The 19,980-nt window shown below is 33.8% G+C and overlaps 1 protein-coding gene across 1 annotated transcript; it reads left to right on the forward strand.

Annotated features, from left to right (window-relative positions):
- The first annotated feature begins 6,873 nt into the window (after window positions 1-6,873).
- On the forward strand, window positions 6,874-10,530 carry LOC145667859 (uncharacterized). The gene is made up of 2 exons (XM_081735292.1): window positions 6,874-8,708; window positions 9,150-10,530. The coding sequence occupies exons 1-2, from the start codon at window positions 6,874-6,876 to the stop codon at window positions 10,528-10,530; spliced, it is 3,216 nt and encodes a 1,071-aa protein (XP_081591418.1).
- The last annotated feature ends 9,450 nt before the right edge of the window (window positions 10,531-19,980 follow it).

The raw sequence follows: 19,980 nt of genomic DNA on the forward strand, positions 1-19,980 counted from the left end.
TTTCCCGAAAATCCCTCTGTTACGGGAAAATCGTACGTGATGGAGAAAAACCGAGTGCATATTCGAATTCAGCGCAAAAAGTTCCTTTAAGAACAGGTATTTCCTTTTATGTAATAAAACCTTTGTTAACTAGTGTAATAGCTTAATATGGTTCGGAGATTGGGATGGTTGGTAGAGAGTAGGGGACATATGTATGTTTTGCCCCACTTTCCCCCTCCACCCCCTAACTACCCAAAAAATTATGAAGCCACCTCTGACTATTGTACTTTAACACAGAAGGATACCCCAAAGTGAGATTGAATATGCTTTTATGACATTTAAAACCAAACAAAAATGATCTAACTATTTTGGATATTTTATATTTAATAAATCATGAAAAAGTGTGTAATTTGTGGAGAATTAAAACAATTCCAAGAGTTCGCTAGAAATGGAAACAAGAGGTCTGATAATTGTAAAAGGTGTTATAGAGCAGAGAATCTCAATAAAGAAGCTGAACAGGGTTTAAAATATTCTGCACCGCTGCTAGATTATTCACTCTCATCAAAAGAACGAGTGGTTGAAATACAGAATAAAATGTTAGAGCATGACTTTATAAAAATAATGTATCAATTCTTTAAGGATGCAGATACACCATTTATGATTCTAAGACCTGCTACATTATCAGAATGTAAGTTTGTAGATCCAACATATAACCCCGTAGGTATTACATTACAAGCACCACAAGTTATTTTATTTAAAGATAAAATACGTATTGGTTTCCCACCACATTTTTCTAGAAGGAGCGAAACTACATCTTGTTATGACTTAACTAATGAAGGAAATATTAATAATAAGTGTGTTGTATGTGGAATTCCTGCATATTATAATGAGAACTTTTGTTCCATATCCCATATAAAACTTCATGATTGGATACAAAAATGATTGCCAGAATTTAAAGAAAAGGGCTATAGTATCACTAACTATAAATCACCACTAGATGACTAACGTAATTACTAAGCAATTTCTTTGATTTTTTTTGTTCTAACATTAGTTGAATAGCACATAAGAGCCCATAACTACAATATTAAAGTGAGATTGAATATGCTTTTATGATATATAACCATAAAAGAATTTTACACCTAAACTTACATCTAAAACTTATAACTTATAGCGCTGTTTTTGATTGAAAAATAGTTTTTGTTTGATCGAAATCGGTTCACAAATGGCTGAATGATGATAAGTTAAAGTTAAGTATGTTGTATACAGCTGCTACAGATATATGTATATACACTCCCGCTCAATCGCACACACACACACATTTACAATATCAGCTGTCGAGCACACATATACATATATAGCAAAGAAGAAGAAGAAGGAGGAAGTAAAACTTGTACGCTTGCCAATTCTTTCTTTCTTTCATTCTCTCTCTCTTTCCTTCCCAGCTCTGAACGACAGAGAGGTTTATGCAATAGAAACAGAGAGAGAATGACTAACAGCGAAGTAACGGCGCAGTATTGCTCGCTCCCTATATAGTTAACATTGAATTTAACGCCCGCATATAGCTCGGGCGCTGTATTCTTCGCTAAACTTTTCTCTCGTAACGATCAGAATTCGAGCGAAAAATACCGCGCTGTTACACGGTGGACTTTGGCTGTGAGCATCCTTGTCGACAGAGCCACTATTTAGTTCCAAAACGTGCCACATGCACGCGCTAGTGTTCCATATACAAAATGTATTTCTCACATCTTCTCTTTTTCTCTCCACACACATTTCTAGAGTTGAAAGCATTCATTGATACCAGATTTCAATAACTGAGTTGTATCTGTATATTTAAAGGCCTTAGCTTTTATAGTGTTGATACTATAAAAACATTTATACAGTTAAAACATACTTAAAATTACAAGTTTGGATACTGATAATGGAACCTTCTGCTAACCTCGTTCTCAATTGAAAACAATGACTTCTTAAACTCTGTCCACTGGTCATAATTCAAGCTGAATAGACAGCCGTTAATATCAAAAACAACTTGAACTAGGGTTTGCACATTTTTTACAATTACATTAAAGTTATTAGTAAGAATGAACTTTTTTTGAGGATCCATTTCTAACCACTCCATTTTTTACTTCTGACGACATATTTTTGTTCATTTTTTGTTCATTTTTTGGATTTACATACAGAACTTAACAGTTGGATAATTATCTTTTAAGCCAGTGTATTTGAATTTTATTCCATCTTTAACGATCTCATCAATCATTTTATCTGTTAAGTGTTTTGTAAATCTAGGTGGAAGAAAAACCTTGAACTTCTCACACTCGACCAAAATGCTCTTTCCAAACTTAGTTTTAATCTTTTCCATTTTCACAATCTTATATTCTGTATTTAATTCTAATTCTCTTAATCCAATAACCTGTTTTTGTTCAAGACTTCCAAGCTTGTTTAAAAAATCAACGTGTTTTGCCATCGTATTTATTATATAGAAAATCAATGAACACTTTTCAATTTTTATTTTCACCAAAAAATATTTAATCATTTTTATCAATTTCGTTTTATGGAAAAACTTCCATAAAACAATCGTTAATGAAAACAGTTTGAGGATGCAAGGGTATCTTTTCGATACCCTTTAAAGTCGAATACTGTTTTTGATATTTTTCTCTTACATGGTCGCCTATGGCTAACTGATAAAGGGCCAGCGCTGGTGGCCCTTAGATTCTTGAACCGTAAGGGTGAGCAAAACGCTCACCTTTAAAATCTCTATATGTCCGTTGATATTTTGTTAACTATCTAAAACTCTTCTACCACTTTCTCATTCTTGGGATCATGTGTAAAGTTCTTTTGTCCAATTAAAATCGCATAACATATAGTATCAGCAGCCACAGCTTCTGCAAAGTCTACAACAATCTTTATGTTTGTTCTCTCATTTACCGATACATTTTTCCTCTTACTACAATTAATCACATACATTGGTCTGTTATCTATAAACTCTTTAGGGTCATAGTACATTTCGGTGTTGCCACATGTTATTCTCTTAAATGCAGTATAATCTTCGTACATCTTAAAATAATCCTTGTTAGCAATATCTAAGTTTCTTGATTCTTTTGGAAATACCTCATTCCTCCCATTCTTAAGATAGATATTCTTTACCTTACAATGATCAAACTTACTTGCATCTGCTGTTTGTTTGCCACTTCTATCAGTTTGGAACATTACAATTACGAAATCAGGCATATCAAATTGTCTAGAATTAAATTGAGTAGTAACATCAAACTCCAAGAAAGATCCTGCAACAGTCTTTTGAACACATTGATAAGTATGGAATGAAAACATGATTTTGGGTTCTTTAAGAATATTCAACTTTAACTTGTTTTCATAATTAGATTCGTATTCAACAATAGGCATTCTTATCTCCATACTTTTTATTGTTATTTTTCCATCATGAGGAGCTGCTCCCGATCCAGCCCATTTGTACAAAACATCGTTATTGTTGTTAGCTTTTGTAAATGTTATTCTCAATCCGCCTTTCCACATAACCTCTTTATAATCACTTAAGAAGCCCGGAATTAATCTTAATGGATACAAAACGCTAAAGTCCTTTCTCAGACCAAGTTTATCATCTGTTTCAAATCCTGCTTGTTTTAAATATTCAACTTCTGGTTTGGAAATCTTTAATGTTCCAACAGCTGTAGATATTATTCCTGGTAGCTCAATCTTATCTATAACAACTCCATGCTTTCTAACCTCAATTTGAGAAAAGAAGAATGGGAAGAAGTTATCTACAAGTTTTATAGTATCGTTTGCGCCAAATGTTCCTCCAACTGATGCACCAACAACTTCAAAAGTCATATGACAATCTGCTTTGTGTGGATGTATGAACCCATCACCCACATTGAAATCAAACTCAATATCTTTGTTGGCTTCATTCAAATTATTAAATGTTCTTGTATTAGCTTTAAAACTCTGTAACTCGTAACTCTCAACACTATCCATTTATTATAAAGAAAATCTTGAAACAATTCTTTGTGGTAAACACTATCAAGTTTTGGGGCTTGTTAAAGTTAGTTGCTTTATGGCGATTTAACCATCAAGCTTTGTATCTAGTGAAAGGGAATCTAAAAGTCTTTGCGTAAACCAACAAACATACTAACAATCTTTTCATCGTCGTCTTCATCGTTGTAGGCTTCAAGGTGTGAACCGTACCATTTGATTGACTTTGACTCCAGCTTTGATTCTTTTAGTCTGTTGTACAAGTTGATTGAGTTAGGGTCGTCGGTGTTAAGAATGACTTTGAGTTGTGGATACTTTGCTTTAAGCTGTTTAAGTCTCGAGCTAACGTTGCATTGTTGAATCCTACCAACCCAATAAGAATAAGACTCGTAAACAATTTTCTTTTCTCTAGTTTCTTCATCATAAGGGTTAAGTATCAGTTCTAGTTGTTCTTCAGTTAGATTCTTTTTGATTACGATGAGTCTATGGATCTTGCCTGGGTCTTCTGTGTATGGCGCTGCAATGAGTTTGAGTGATGCGACTTGAGTGGTTAGGTCTTTGTTTTGTGATTCTAGTTGGGCAACTCGCTCTTCGTACTTATTGTTTGCTTCTTGTAAGCGGTCTGTCTGTCCTTGGTAGTGTTGGATGAAATGATTGGCTATGTAGTTGTTGACGATCTTAGAAACCTTGAAGGCAAACTCGTCTGAAACCCAAGCTGCAATGTGAACTATGAGGTCTGGGTGGTAGTATGTACCTGAAATAAGTTTGTCTTCCGTTGTTTTGTTTTGTGTCATGATGGTGTATTTTGCAATCGGAAAATCTTCCGTTCGGGAGTTTGTGTTTGTATAGCTGTATAAATATTGGCATTGTCGGAAAGTCGACTGAGGAAAAATTTACCAAACACCTTAATCATTCTCTTACTTCCTTTAATTTCTTGCCAATGTTTTAGTTCCTTTCCGCCATCCTTACAAAGTTTAGTTGCGTTAATGAATCCGTTACGGTAGTCGTCGCTCTTAATCATGATAACGACAAAGTCGCCGTAAAGAGCCTTGTGGAACTCTATGCCGTCCTTTGACTTGATGAATTGAAACGCTGTGTCTGTGATGTCTATGGCTGTGATGTCTTTAATAAGTGAGTCCATTGTGACATATTGGTTTTTGGTTTTAAGTTTGTTGTTGTGTTCATTTTTGTGGCTTCATGGCTTTAACCATCAAGCTTTAGACTAAGTGTAAAACAACACTTTTATGGGGCGTATCCATAAAAGAATCATACATAATAACAATCAAAAACTTATAATCCCCATCCCAACTTAACCTTAGCATTCATAGCAGTACCAACCCCAAAAGCAGCTAATCGTTCACCAATTGATGCGTCACTACTAAATGCTCTTTTCCATGCTTTAGTTTCTAGTTCCTTATCTGCAATATGTCTCGACTCTGTATCTTTATTGTCTCTGTAGTATATATCGTGTTCTTTACAAGCCTCATCTAATGGATTAATACCTTCATCACCTCTTTCTAACCTTTCTTGAAGCTTCGTAAAAGGCCCGCAAAATCTGAAGCCTGGTATATGTAACTCTGGTATCCCCTTCATGTTTAAAATCTTATTCATTAGCCCTTTCCCAAGTTTCTCATCATTCCAGAATCGTGGTGGTAATGTATTTAAGATCTTAATCAAATAACCTATACCTTTTGGATCATTAGGAATAAACTGTGAAAGCTTATTATTAATCATATTCACTATACCTACTTTCTCATTGTAAAAGTTATCATTTCCAGCCTTTTCTTCTCCATCTATAACAATTAGCCTATCTATAAGCTTTCTCACGTCATCCATCCATACATATTCTTTAGGCATCTCGGTATATTGTTTAATTCCTTCCCCAGACTTTGGTGTTTTCTTTCTTGGTGGTGTTGGAGGTAAAGATGGTTTAATATAATTATCCCAAATAGGCTTGATAATATTAATGTACTTAGAACCTCTACTAGATGCTACTTTTTATCTCGATTATATTTTTGGAAGACGACATCTGTTCTATTATTATTTCCTTGTACTGTTCAAAATCGTCGTCATCATAATCTTCAATGGTTTTATTAGTATTCGTCGTTAACAATTCCCATAGACCTTCTGTTCCTTTATAAGTTTTACCATTAATTATCAAATCATCGCCATTCACTTTAACTTCCAAATTTCCTATCTTGTTTATTATTTTTCCATCTTCTTCTACAGTTCTTTTTCCAAACACAGTATCATTTCTTTTACTATAATATTTCGCTGCAATCTTACCAAATGACTGTGCTGTTGTTAAAGGTTCTACTCCTTCCACTTTGTCTTTAATTTGTTTTCTCATTTGTTTTATTTCTCCCGTTATAGGCGTATCACTACTACTTGGAGAACTATCATAAGTTATCTTTTTAGGTGTTTCTAATAGACTAGGATCTATTGAAGCCGTCTTATGTGCTACTGGAACAAGTTCAGTTATTAGATTTTTATTTTGTTCTGCTACTTCTTTGATCTCACTCCCTGTTTAGTCCTAACTTGTTTATTTCAATTGTTTAGTTTTGTTTAAAGATGTTTGTTTAATGTAACTTGTTAGCTGTAGAAGAAGAAGAAGAAAGGGTAGGTGCTTGTTGAAACTGTGTATAACAGCAGTGTGTGTGTGAGTGTGCGCGTAGCCTATAGCTGCATCATCGTAGTGTTCAATGTGCATTTTATTTTAACTCGGGAATTGTAAGAAATAGTCATTGTATTATTAAACCGAATTATTAAAGAACGAACCAGCGTTTGTGTGATACAGTCCATCATAAAGATTTGGTCCTCCTACCCAGATGTTAATACGTGTTTATGTGTTTTATGTGACCTACGTGCTAAGACTTGTGTGTTAACAAGAAAGAAAAAACTGTGTGGGCGACAATGGAAGCTTACAATTCCCGAAAGCGTGTTTTAAAAGGTAAGGTCACTCGTGCTGAAAACTGCATAAACAATATCACAGAACATGAAGATATTAGTGTAGTTCAAGTCTATAAAAACAAAGTGAGTGAACTGTCACGTGAAACAAATGAGCTTTTGTTGCTAGCCAGTAACTTGTGTGCCGAAGAAGAAATTTATTTGGTGCAAGAAGAAGAGCTTGCTGCTATTGAAGATAGACTTACAAAGCTTAACGTGAAATTAGTGGAAGTGCAGGGTAAAATATCTCACGCCTCTTCTAGTGATGTAAATAATCAAAAAAACACAACAGAAATTCGACTTCCAAAATTGCAATTGCCATGCTTTAGCGGGAACTTAAATGATTGGCTTTCGTTTCGTGATTTGTTTATCGCAGCAGTGCATAATAATGAAAAATTGACGGGTGCACAAAAACTTCAGTACTTAAAAACTAGTCTGCAAGGTGAAGCAGCAACACTTATTCAATCTATACAAATAACTGACGATAACTATAAAGAAGCTTGGGACCTGTTAAATTTAAGGTATCAAAATAAACGAGAATTAGTCACGTCCATCTTGCGGCGCTTTGTGAGTCAAGGTCAAGTGCAGCAAGAATCAGCTGGCGCGTTACGTCGGTTGTTGGATACAAGTGTTGAGTGTGTGCGATCGTTATCAGTGTTGGACATAAAAGTAAACGAATGGGATCCTTTGCTTATATTTCATATAACAGAGAAGCTAGACAGTGAAACAAAAAGGCAGTGGGAACTTTCATTGTCAGACAGTGAACTACCAACAATCGACCACTTGGTGAAATTCATAGATCATAGGTGTCGTGCATTAGCAAGTAGCACTTCCAATGCAAAATCAACCCCACCTAGTGAGTCAAACAAGAGTAATAAAAAATCAACAATAGCGCACCATGCTTCAGCTCAATTTTCGTGTTGCCAGTGCAAAAGCAAAAATCATCCTTTGCATAAATGTGATGACTTTCTTTCGCTGTCAGTTGATGAACGTCATTCGTTAGTGAAAAACAAAGCATTATGCTTTAATTGTTTAAAATCTCATCATAAACTGTCCAGTTGCAAATCAGCATCGTGTCGTGAGTGTGGCAAACGTCATCATACTTTACTTCATTTTCCAAATAAACAGAACTCAGGTGTTTCAGTGGGGACTCATTTTTCAAGTGAAACTAATGTGCAACATGCAGTGTTACTACAAACTGCAGTAGTGATGGTGAAGGATTCATATGGTAATTTACAACCTGTGAGAGCCTTGTTAGATTCAGCCAGTGAAAAAAGCTTTGTGTCAGAAAACTGCATACAACGACTCGGTTTACAAAAACAGCCTGTGTATGTACATGTTTCGGGACTGAGTTCCAGTAATGTTGCTCGGGCAAAAGGTGTTGTTAATATTGTGTTTACATCAAGTTATGATGTTAAGTCAGAATTTTCTATAGAAGCGTTAGTATTGCCAAAGGTAACAGGCATGCTACCGAAACGGTATATTCATAAAAGCAAGCAGTGGTCGCATGTTAACAACTTAACATTAGCAGATCCGAATTTTAATGTTCCTGACAGAATCGATCTGTTATTGGGTGCAGATATTTACCCTCAATTGCTATTGGCGGGTGTGTGTAGTGGTGTTAATGGTTCTCCCGTAGCAGTGAATACCAAATTAGGATGGGTGTTGTTTGGTTCTATTGGCGACTACGAAATGCGACGTAAAGAATTCACAGCGTCAACATATCATATCCAGTGCAACAGTGAAAGAATTTTGCAACAGTTTTGGGAATTGGAAGATACTCCTACACAAAATATAATGTCGTCAGAAGAAAAGCAGTGTGAAATTTATTTCGAGAAGACCCATCAAAGAGATGAGACAGGTAGGTTTCATGTGCAGTTACCGTTTCGCGACAACAGTGCAAGACTTGGTGAGTCACGTGAAGTGGCAATTAAACGCCTTAAGCAAGTAGAAAGTCGTTTGAAGAAGAGGCCTAAAATGCGTCAATTATATGTAGATTTTATGCATGAGTATGAGGTACTTGGGCATATGGAGATTATTCCAGAAAGTGAAATACTGAAACCAAACAGTGAAGTGTATTATTTACCTCATCACGCAGTGTTGAAAGATTCCAGTTCTACAACAAAACTGAGAGTAGTTTTTGATGGTAGTTGTAAAACTTCATCTAATGTGTCATTGAATGATAAGTTACTTGTCGGACCTAGGTTACAGTGTGACTTAATTCCATTACTTGTGCGTTTTAGACAACATAATGTGGCATTGACGGCTGATATTGAGAAAATGTATAGACAGGTGAGAATCCAACCAGAACATAGAGACTTCCAGCGAATTGTGTGGCGTGAAAAACCTAATCTTCCGATCAAAGATTACAGGCTTGTGACGGTAACTTATGGTACAGCTTCAGCACCATATTTAGCGGTGAAAAGTTTGCAACAATTAGCGAAATATGAAGATCGAAAGCATCCCATTTTACTTCCAAGGGATAGCCATTTAACAGAATTAATTGTGTGGAATGAACACAAATTGTGTTTGCATGGTGGACCAAGACTGGTATTATCTTCTTTACAACAGACATTTTGGATTATAAATGGAAGAGATTTTGTTCGCAAATTACTTCGGAAATGTCTGACATGTCATCGCCATAAAAAGTTATCGGTAGAACAGCTTATGGGAGATTTGCCTGCTTCAAGAGTAAATCCAAGTCGTCCGTTTAGTCGTTCAGGAATAGATTATTGTGGGCCAATTCATCTCAAAGCAATTAAAGGCAGAGGGCGAACAACTTACAAAGCATATGTAGCATTATTTGTATGTTTTACTACTCACGCAATCCATTTAGAAATTGTGAGTGACTGTACAACTGAAGCCTTCTTAGCTGCTCTAAGAAGATTTGTTGCTCGTAGGGGAAAACCAACAGATATATTTAGTGACTGTTCCACAACCTTCGTCAGAGCTAACAAAGAGCTAAAGGATTTTGTTACGTTGCTAAAATCTGATCATCATAATATTAGTGTCACAGATTATCTTAGTAAAGAAGGCATACAGTGGCACTTTAATGTACCTCATGCACCACATTTTGGCGGATTGTGGGAAGCCGGAATCAAATCCGTGAAGTATCATCTGAAAAGAATAGTAGGCAATGCTGTGTTAAATTTTGAAGAAATGTCAACCGTGTTGTGTCAAATTGAAGCGTGCCTGAATTCACGGCCACTCACCCCTTTGTCTTCAGACCCCAATGATTTGTGTAGCCTAACTCCAGGACATTTTCTCATTGGAGCTCCAATGTTGGCAATACCTGAACCAGATTATACAGAAAAGAAACTTAATCGACTGTCAAGATGGCAATTAGTGCAACAACTTCAGCAACACTTCTGGAAGAGGTGGAGTGTAGAATATATCTCTATGTTACAACAGCGTCCAAAGTGGTGGAAAAGAAACAACAACGTGAAGGAAGGTGATTTAGTTTTACTTGTGGAAGATAACTTACCTCCTTTAAAATGGAAGTTGGGACGTATTGTAAATATTCATCCTGGAAGCGATAACGTTGTACGTGCAGTGACTGTAAAGACCTCAGATGGAGTTTACAAAAGACCAGTTGTGAAAGTATCCCCATTGCCATTTGATTGAAAAAGACATTTTTCATTTACCGTTTTGTTTTACTTTTTATATGTCATTTCCAATATATTACTAATTCATTTTTGTGTGTATCTTGAACTAGATCGTTCAAGGGTGGGGGCTATGTTTAGTCCTAACTTGTTTATTTCAATTGTTTAGTTTTGTTTAAAGATGTTTGTTTAATGTAACTTGTTAGCTGTAGAAGAAGAAGAAGAAAGGGTAGGTGCTTGTTGAAACTGTGTATAACAGCAGTGTGTGTGTGAGTGTGCGCGTAGCCTATAGCTGCATCATCGTAGTGTTCAATGTGCATTTTATTTTAACTCGGGAATTGTAAGAAATAGTCATTGTATTATTAAACCGAATTATTAAAGAACGAACCAGCGTTTGTGTGATACAGTCCATCACTCCCTAAGTTTTGAATAGCATCAATTACAGGCTGTTCTTGTGTCTTAAATTTATCGTATATACCTGCTCTTTCTTTCTTCCAAGATTTGAAGCCCTTTATCAAGAACTCCTTCAACTTAATATTCTTATCAATTTCTTTCTCATCCATTTATTGTATAGCAAACGAACAAACGTCAATAAACGTCAAAGAACGCCAATAAACGTAAAAAAACGTCAAAGAACGTCAAACGTTAAAACGTCAAACATCAAAAAACGTCAAACGTCTATAAAGTGTTTTATCTTGTTCCTATACTTACCATTGTTTACCTTCCTTGTCATATCAATTACTATAAAACCATAATCTTCTTGCCAAAAATTTGAACATATCTCTTTAAATTTATCATAAGACATATCTCCTCCAACAAACTCATTATACAAATGTTTAAGATTAGTATCATCTTGTCTGAATATACATAGGAAGTTAACGTTATCTCTTATAAGCTGTTTAGGTACTTTTGAATATGTTTGTGCAAGATAGAAACAGTCTAAATGTCTATGCCTACCTCTTGTAAAGTAATTTCTAACAGTATCTTGATTCTCTAAAATGTAATCGTCAAACACAACAACAGAGTATTCTTCACATTCATCAATAGGTACAATAGAATCATTATCGCTTAAGAACGTTGCTATTTGCTTCTTAAACTTTAGTTCTGCCTTTTCAAATCGATCTTTTAACTGCTCATACTTTGGCTGATTCATGCTTTTAGAATATATGTAGAAGTAATTATTGTTTAACCAACCTGGCTGTAATAAGAAGTTAAATAGCAAAAACGTTTTACCACACCCCGACGAACCTACGATAAGACAACGAATATCATCAGGTATAAGTTCTTCATTACTTTTCTTAGCTGTTGTTTCTTTTATCATCTCTTTTACATCCCAATTAATAGTTTTCTTACCCATTTATTATAGAGAAAATCATCACCTTTTATGATCTTATTTGTCTTAGAGTATTCACAACCTAGAAACACCATCCAAGATCATGTAGACGAAGAAGATAAGAAAAATTTTTCAGAAGTTAAGAGCGGCAATTCACCGCCCCACGTTGGGGTCCACCAGCACTGGACCCCTTTCAAACAATTTGAGGATGAACTGTATGGTGAGCGTTTTGCTCACCCTTAAAATCTCTATATGCCTGTTGATGAAGGTTGTGTGAGGTTGTTCATTTGGAAGGGTGTCCGTAATGCGGACACCATTTGTAGTCTCCAGGTGTTACGTTGTCTTTAAGGGCTTGACTTGTATTTACATAGCCTATCTTATATCTTTAAGTTGTTCTCTGATCTTAAGCAACGTATCTTTTATATATTCGCTATCCATTTCACCATTCAATGTTATTATCATCTCTAACTGTTCTTTAAATGAGTTAATACAAGTGACAATGGTTTTATATTCGTCTTTTCTTTTGCTTATGTTTAACTTCGAAGACAAACCTGTTATTATAGCACTTCCAGTTGCAAGAGACGTTGTTAATATTGAGTAAATTGTTACAGGTATAAAAATATTAATAAACCCAGTTGTTGCAGAAAGAATAACTGATAACGTGATCAAAGTGTAGTATGCATATTTAACAATTTGTAGATTTCTCTTTTTCTTCTTTAAACTGTATTCTAACTTTTGAATGACATCTTCTATTAACTTGATTACTTTCTCTCTTGGAATATCTCTAGGTAAATCAAACTCATTCATTTATTATATAATAATTGGCTAAGGTATTTAAGCTAACGAGTGATACTTCTGTTTTAAAGAAGAAACTCCATTACGAATTACAAAACAGGAGCAACTATTTAAGTATAGGACTAGTTGGGTTTTACAGTACATATCTAACTCCAAACATAACAACAGAAAAAAACAGTTTCTCATATGGTGATAGACAAGTTTTTATACCAGAAGGGCAATACAGCTTAAACAGTCTTAATGAATATTTAAAATCTCAATCCATCAACATAACATTATCAGAAGATCATTTAAGAAATAGAGTTAAAATTGAAACTGATAGTAATAATGTTACAATTGGGAGTATAAGCACTGTCCTCGGGTTTAATGTTTTTGAAGTTTTAGAAAAGAACAAAACACATATTGGAAGTAAGTTGCCAAAGTTTCATTTTTGATACTATAAATGTTCACTGTAATATAGCAGATGGCATGTTTGTTAAAGATACAGAATACACACATAGAGAAACAGGAATTATTGCATCATTTAAAACAGATGCTGAGTTCAAACATAGTATTATTTACGAGCCTACTTATCCATTATTTTTCCCTATATCCAAAGACAAGGTTGACAATTTTGAGATAAGGATAACAGATGAGAATGATTCCTTAATTGATTTTGGTGGAGCAACAACAACTGTACTTTTGCTAACTAAGATTTTCTCTTAAATAAACAGAAAGATGTGTTCTATTAAAGGTTGTATGTTTAGTGTTCCTTACAGTGAACTAAAGGATTTAAATATTGATCATGTATTAACAAAGAAACAACTTAACGATAAAGCCAAGAAAATTAAAGAAGGTAAAGGAATGGATTTAACTTTAACTACTGCACAAATGAAAAAGATTAAGAAAGAGCATATTGGCGGTTTTATCTTTACAATTCCAGCCATTTTAGCAGCTTTAGGAGCAGTCGGCTCATTAGCAGGTGGTGCAGCAGCGATTACTAAAACTGTACTTGATGCTAAGAAGAATAAACAAGAACTTGAAGAACAAAAAAGACACAATATGGCTCTGGAAGAAAAGCAGGGAGCAGGTAAACCGAAGAAGTCAAAAAACTAAAACCATTGACCAACTTCGATATAGAGAGGTTGGCTAAAGAACTAAAGATAAAACGATTTAGAGGTGTATTTATGAGTGATGAACTTCCACAAAAACCGTATGTACATGAGTGTGGCGTAGTTAACCTTGATAAATCAAAAAACATTGGTACTCATTGGATATGCTATTGGAAAGATAACAACATAAAGTACGTGTTCGATTCTTATGGTGGTGTTCCTCCAAAACAACTAGTACAATATCTTGGTACCGAAAACTTCTTTTACAATGACGAACGAATACAAGACTTTAACTCAGTTATATGTGGTCATCTTTGTGTTAAGGTTTTAAATCTTCTAAATCAAGGGTATTCTTTTAGTGACGTTATGTATATGATTAAAAATGATTAAGTGCTTTTATGGGTTGTATCCATAAAAGTTTTTCTTTAAGATAAATATGGAAGCTATACACAATAGATTTTTAGATTATTTTGAGAAGCATGAGGATGAACTAGATGCACTAGATAGATATAATTTTTATCAGTATTTTCAGGATGTTAATGAGATAGACTTAAAAGATAGAAACAACGTATATAATGTTATTGATTTATGGAAAATGCTAATACCAAAATTTTTGTACACGGAAGAAGAGTTGGAAAAGTTACGTCCAATAATTACCTTAAAGGACTTGTTGTCGAATTATAGCTCTAGACCATTACAATGCAGTTATTGTGGTAGTAAGTCATTAACAAAAGGTATGAGTAGATACATTTGTGACGATTGTTCTGTAGAGAGTGGTTGGGTTTACAGTACTTGTGAAGAAACGAAAGCTGCTTGCGTAAGAAAACCATGGTATGATACTATAAAAAGATTTAAGTTACAGCTATCTCGTTTGCAAGCTTTACAGGATAGAATTATTCCCGAAGAGGTGTTCAAGGTGTTAAATGATGAATTTAGAGATATATCAAAAGATTTAATATCAACAAAAGATGTTCTAGAAGTACTAAAGAAAAACAAATGCACAAAATATTATGATGATGTCTATTTAATACACTATCACCTTACCGATCAAAAACCATTAAAATTACAGCATATGGAGGAAACACTTATAAATGAGTTCGAAAACTTACACGAGGTCTTTAGGGAGCTGTATCCGAAAAGAGTATTGTTTATTAACTTGAAATGTGTATTGTACCATCTGTTGAAAAAGCACGATGTTCATGTTGATATTGATTTTAAACACTCACCTAAACAAACAGAGATGTTAAAGAAATGTTTTGAAAAATTAGGATGGGCATTTTCTGTATAATAAATGAGTATGGAGATATTTGGTAATGTTAAAGATAGAAAAGATAATGTTGATATTAGTGAAGAAAAATTAAAATTGTTGGAGAATTTAAATGATATTGTTAGCGTAAGTCAACTTAGATCAATAGAAGCTCAATTAGAGAACGATAGAAAACGATTTGAAGATGCATTAGAAACGTTACAAGACACATACGCCAAGAAAGAAGATTTTCAAAAGGTTAGGATGGATACTACTATATTGATTATGCAAAAAGAAACCATGCCTCTACTATATCGATTAAGAGCTAAAAACGTTAAGGAGCCAATCTTTAGAATATTTAATCTTTCTAATGGTTACAAATTTCTCTATAATGGAAAAATAATGCACATGGACTTAAGTTTGGATAAATACTTTCTAGATATATATTTGGGTGATACTTTGATTAAAGAGATACCTTTTGACTTTAAGAAGAACGATATAATTACGATTAAACCAAATAAAAATTCTGCTATGGAAGAAGGACAATTATTGTTTGTTGTAATGTACATAGAAAGAGAGCTTTCCTAAAGACGTTTGCTATATAATAAATATGGATATCTTTGGTAATGTTAAAATGACATCAGAGTTAGATAATACAGTTGTGAGAAAAGATATTGCTATGTTAAAAGAAGAGCTTAACTTCATCAAACGGAGTTATGTTATAGAGCTTCATAGTCGATTGATATCAGAAAATGTTGAAACTCCGTTCTTTTTAATACATAATCTATCTATCGCATACAAATTTCTTTATAAAGGTAGGTTAATGCATATAGAATCATCTTACAATACGTATTATATAGATATATATTTAAATGATTCTCTAGTTGAAACTTTTCCATTGCACTTTAATACAAATGATAAATTAGCAGTTAGACCATCTAAAGGTTCTGATCTGAAACATGGTAAATTACTATTGCTTCTTATGCATGTAGAAAGAGAAGACGAAGATAGTGATGATGATGGTGAGAATGTTGATAGCATAATATTAAACAGCGATAGTTATTGATTTTCTATATAATAAACAGGATGTATTGTGTTAAGTGTAAGAAATCGACAGATACAAAGAAAGATACTATTAGAATTGAACAAACAAAGAATGGAAGATATCTAAAGAAAGGTATTTGTTCTGTATGTGGTGTTACTAAAACTCAATTCGTTAAAAAGCCTGATTGACTAGAAGAAGGTAAAGGTGTTAGAGAAGACATTATAGAAGAAATTCACAAACCATCTAGAAAAAACTTTGACAGATTAAGTGTAGTTATAAAAGGTATCGATGATCTTTGGCAAGCTGATCTTGTAGAAATGGATAGTGGAGTATTAAAAGGTGTTTCCAAAATCAATAAAGGTTATAAGTATTTGCTAACGATTATAGATGTGTTCTCGAAATATGCGTTTGCTGTTCCTGTTAAAGATAAGAGTGGTAAGAATGTTACAGAAGCATTCGAATCCATATTAAGAACGAGAAAACCTAGTAACTTACAAACTGATCAAGGTAAAGAGTTTTACAATAAAGAGTTTAAGAAGTTAATGGATGAAAATAAGATTAATCACTACTCAACCTATAGTGGTAAGAAAGCTTCTGTTGTTGAGAGATTTAATCGAACACTTAAGCAGAACATGTGGAAAAGGTTCACGACACAAGGGAACTACAAATGGATAGAGATATTACCAACACTAGTTAAAGAGTATAATCATCAAATTCATAGAACAATTGGTTTAAAACCTATAGAAGTTAATAAGAAGAATGAGCGAACAATATTGGAGAAAGTGTATCAAAAAGAATATAAGCGTGTTAAGCCCAAATACAAGTTAGGTGATCATGTTCGTATAAGTAAGTCGAAAGGGTTATTTGAGAAAGGATATACACCTAATTGGTCAACAGAAGTATTTGTTATTAGTGAAGTTATTCCATCCAATCCGCCTACATATAGAATTAAAGATTTAGAAGAAGAGGATGTGCAAGGTAGATTTTACGAACCAGAACTATTAAAGACGAAACATAAAGATGAATACTTGGTAGAAAAGGTGTTGAGAAAGAAAGGTGATAAAGTATATGTCAAATGGCTAGGGTTTGATGATTCGCATAATAGTTGGATAGATAAGAGTAATGTTGTAGTGTAAATATAAATGTTTGTCTTTTATGGTTATTATGCCATAAAAGGATAGTTTGAACGAGATAAGGGGGTAACGAAACGTTACCCCTCATAGCATATATTTCCAGCGCTAGTATTATAGGAGATGAAATTATCAAAAAAGTAGCAGGTGGTAAAGGAGAAATATGGAATGGCAGTCGATAATAATGTGTTAGCATTTTGGACACTCGTAGTTTCCAGGTCTTCAAATCTACTCTGAAGATCAAAAATGACCGACTCCTCTAATCATAGGAGTCGCTCTAAGTATCTAGTAAAAGGTGGAGATAAAGAAACAACATCAATCGTCTCAGGAACATACGTTTATTTCAGTGCTACTAAGTTGTGTCAAGATGGTGGGAAAGACTATAAAAATTGGTTTCAAAATAAAGGATCGAAAAACATAATAGAGTATTATTCCAAAAAATTAGCTGGCTTACATCCAAGCCAGCAAAACTCAACGTATTATATAGAACCAAAAGGTACAAACAAAAAAGATCTATTAATATCTGGAACATAGCATAGAGTTGGTCTCTTACATAAATCAAAGCCGGTGCGGGATATCTGGCGCCGGCTACGAAGTAACTGGGATAATAAAGATGGGTTAACAAAGAAAATAACTGGTCAATACGTAACTAAGGAATTAATTCTTGCTATATCTTTATGGCTTTCTTCTGAGTTTTATCTTAAATGTAACCAGATTATTATCAATTACTTCACTCGAGACTTTAGACAATATGTACAAGACAATGAAAAATTACTAACCAGATTAGAAGAAGTTGAGCAATCAATGGAGAAATTAAGGATTCAAAACGAAGAACTCAAGTCAATAGCTGCAGATCAAGGAGTCTGGTCTACTACAACAAACTTCATGGTTACAAAACAAACACTCAAAAGATTTATTGGATTATTATAAGAGAAACCTAGCTTTCTGCTGGGGAGCTGCAAAACCCATTTTACAAATCCGGTCACTTCAGAAACTCATCTTACACAGTAAAAACTAGCTGGTAACGAAAATGAAGTTAAAAATAAAGATTTTCTATATAATAAATATGAGTACTATGGATAGTTCACTTAGTTTAAACAATATCTGCTATGAACAGATCAAGGACAACTATTGGTATGGTCTGTTTGGTGACTTCAAGTTGATTATAGATAAGAATACAGGATACTTTAATGCTACTAAGATGTGTCAGAGTGGTGGTAAGAGGTTTGATAACTGGCTGAAAAATAAAGATTCTAAAGAATTATTGGAATACTACAATGAAAAATTAGCTTCCTATAATTGTAGGAGACTAAATTTAACGTATTATATAGAACCAAAAGGTACAAACGAGAAAGATTTATTAATTTCTGGCACATATGTATACAAAAGAATTTTCCTAGCTATTGCTTTTTGGACATCACATGACTTTTACGAAAAATGTTCTGTAATCATCGAAGACTATTTCGTTTCTAATTTTAAACAGATTCAAGAAGACCAAGAAGAGTTACAATCAAGAGTAGAAGAGATAGAACAACAAATGGAGCAATTACGATTGTACAATCAAGAACTAGAAAGCAAAGTTGATTATCTTAAAACAGTTGCAGCACCATATACAGAAGATCCAGGAAAGATACATAGGCTATTCATTATCAAGAAAAACCTTACTAAAGAACAACTTGAAAATATACTCTTTTACTATGACGAAGAAGAACGAGATCAAAAAGAAAGAATAGAACGATATAAGTATTGGGTTGGAAGAGTACAAACATGTAATTACGAAAGTAGGATTAAACAACTTAAACTTAAGTATCCAAGTATGAGTATTCTGCTTAACGTCGACGATCCAAACTCTATAAACTTATACAACAGAGTTAAAGAAAGATATGATGATAGAATAACTTGGCACGGTTCGCATATGAACACAGATTTAAGTGATATAGATCTTGTTGACAGGTTTATTCAGTTAAGAGACATTTAAGTACGAAAAACTAAATATGCTATTGCTTTTATGGTTTAATCCATCAAAGTACAATTTCAAGTGTTAAACAAACCATCTGTTGTAACACCGAATGCTAAATTCAATATACTACCTAAATCGGGATTATTATGATATTTTCTTATTATAACTCTCCAATCTACGTAATGTCTAAATAAATATATAAAGTCTACAGAGAGGTGTTGATAAATTGAGATGTTATGCCAATGAACTCTGTCTTTGAACTCTGCAATAAATCCTTCTGTTAAATTTTGAAACAATGAAATTGCTTCCCAATCTACTTTGTCAGCGTAATCTCTTATAAGGTTTTCTGATAATTGTTGAGTTTCAGATAAGCACCTCCAAGAAACTTTATCTGCATGTTCTCGTATAAAGGCCTCAGAGAGTTTGTTTCCATAAGATATAGCATCAAAATCAACTTTATCTATAAACTCACTAATAAATTCTTCAGATAGCTTTTGATTATACGATACTTCTTTCCAATCAACTCTATCTGCAAATTCTCTTATAAAGTCTTCTGATAAGTCTTGGCTTCCTGAAATAATCTCCCAATCAACTTTATCAGCTAATTCTCTTATAAACTCTTCCGACAAATTTTTCCATAAACATATTTCGCTCAAATTAACTTTATGCAGATATTTGCGTATGAAGTCTTCTGTAATGTGATCATAGTTATATTCCTCCTCATAATCATCATAACCTATAGATAACCATTGTTCATCAGTCAGTGAATCTAATATCTCATCAGACAAGTCCATAACGTTTGCATAGAGAATGTTTTGTATAAGAAATGAGTTGTTTTCTTTAGTGGCTTTCTTGAACAAATGATCTAACAT

This window comes from Thermobia domestica, chromosome 13, assembly GCF_964235325.1.
Source record: "Thermobia domestica chromosome 13, izTheDome1.hap1.1, whole genome shotgun sequence".
NCBI lineage: Eukaryota > Metazoa > Arthropoda > Insecta > Zygentoma > Lepismatidae > Thermobia > Thermobia domestica.

What these genes read in the sequence shown, in the direction of transcription:
- LOC145667859 (XM_081735292.1), top strand. Translation starts at nt 6,874, where the DNA reads ATGGAAGCTTACAATTCCCGAAAGCGTGTTTTAAAAGGTAAGGTCACT. An exon ending in CCTACACAAAATATAATGTC is followed by an intron (nt 8,709 to 9,149) that starts GTCAGAAGAAAA and finishes TGTGCGTTTTAG; the next exon opens with ACAACATAATGTGGCATTGA.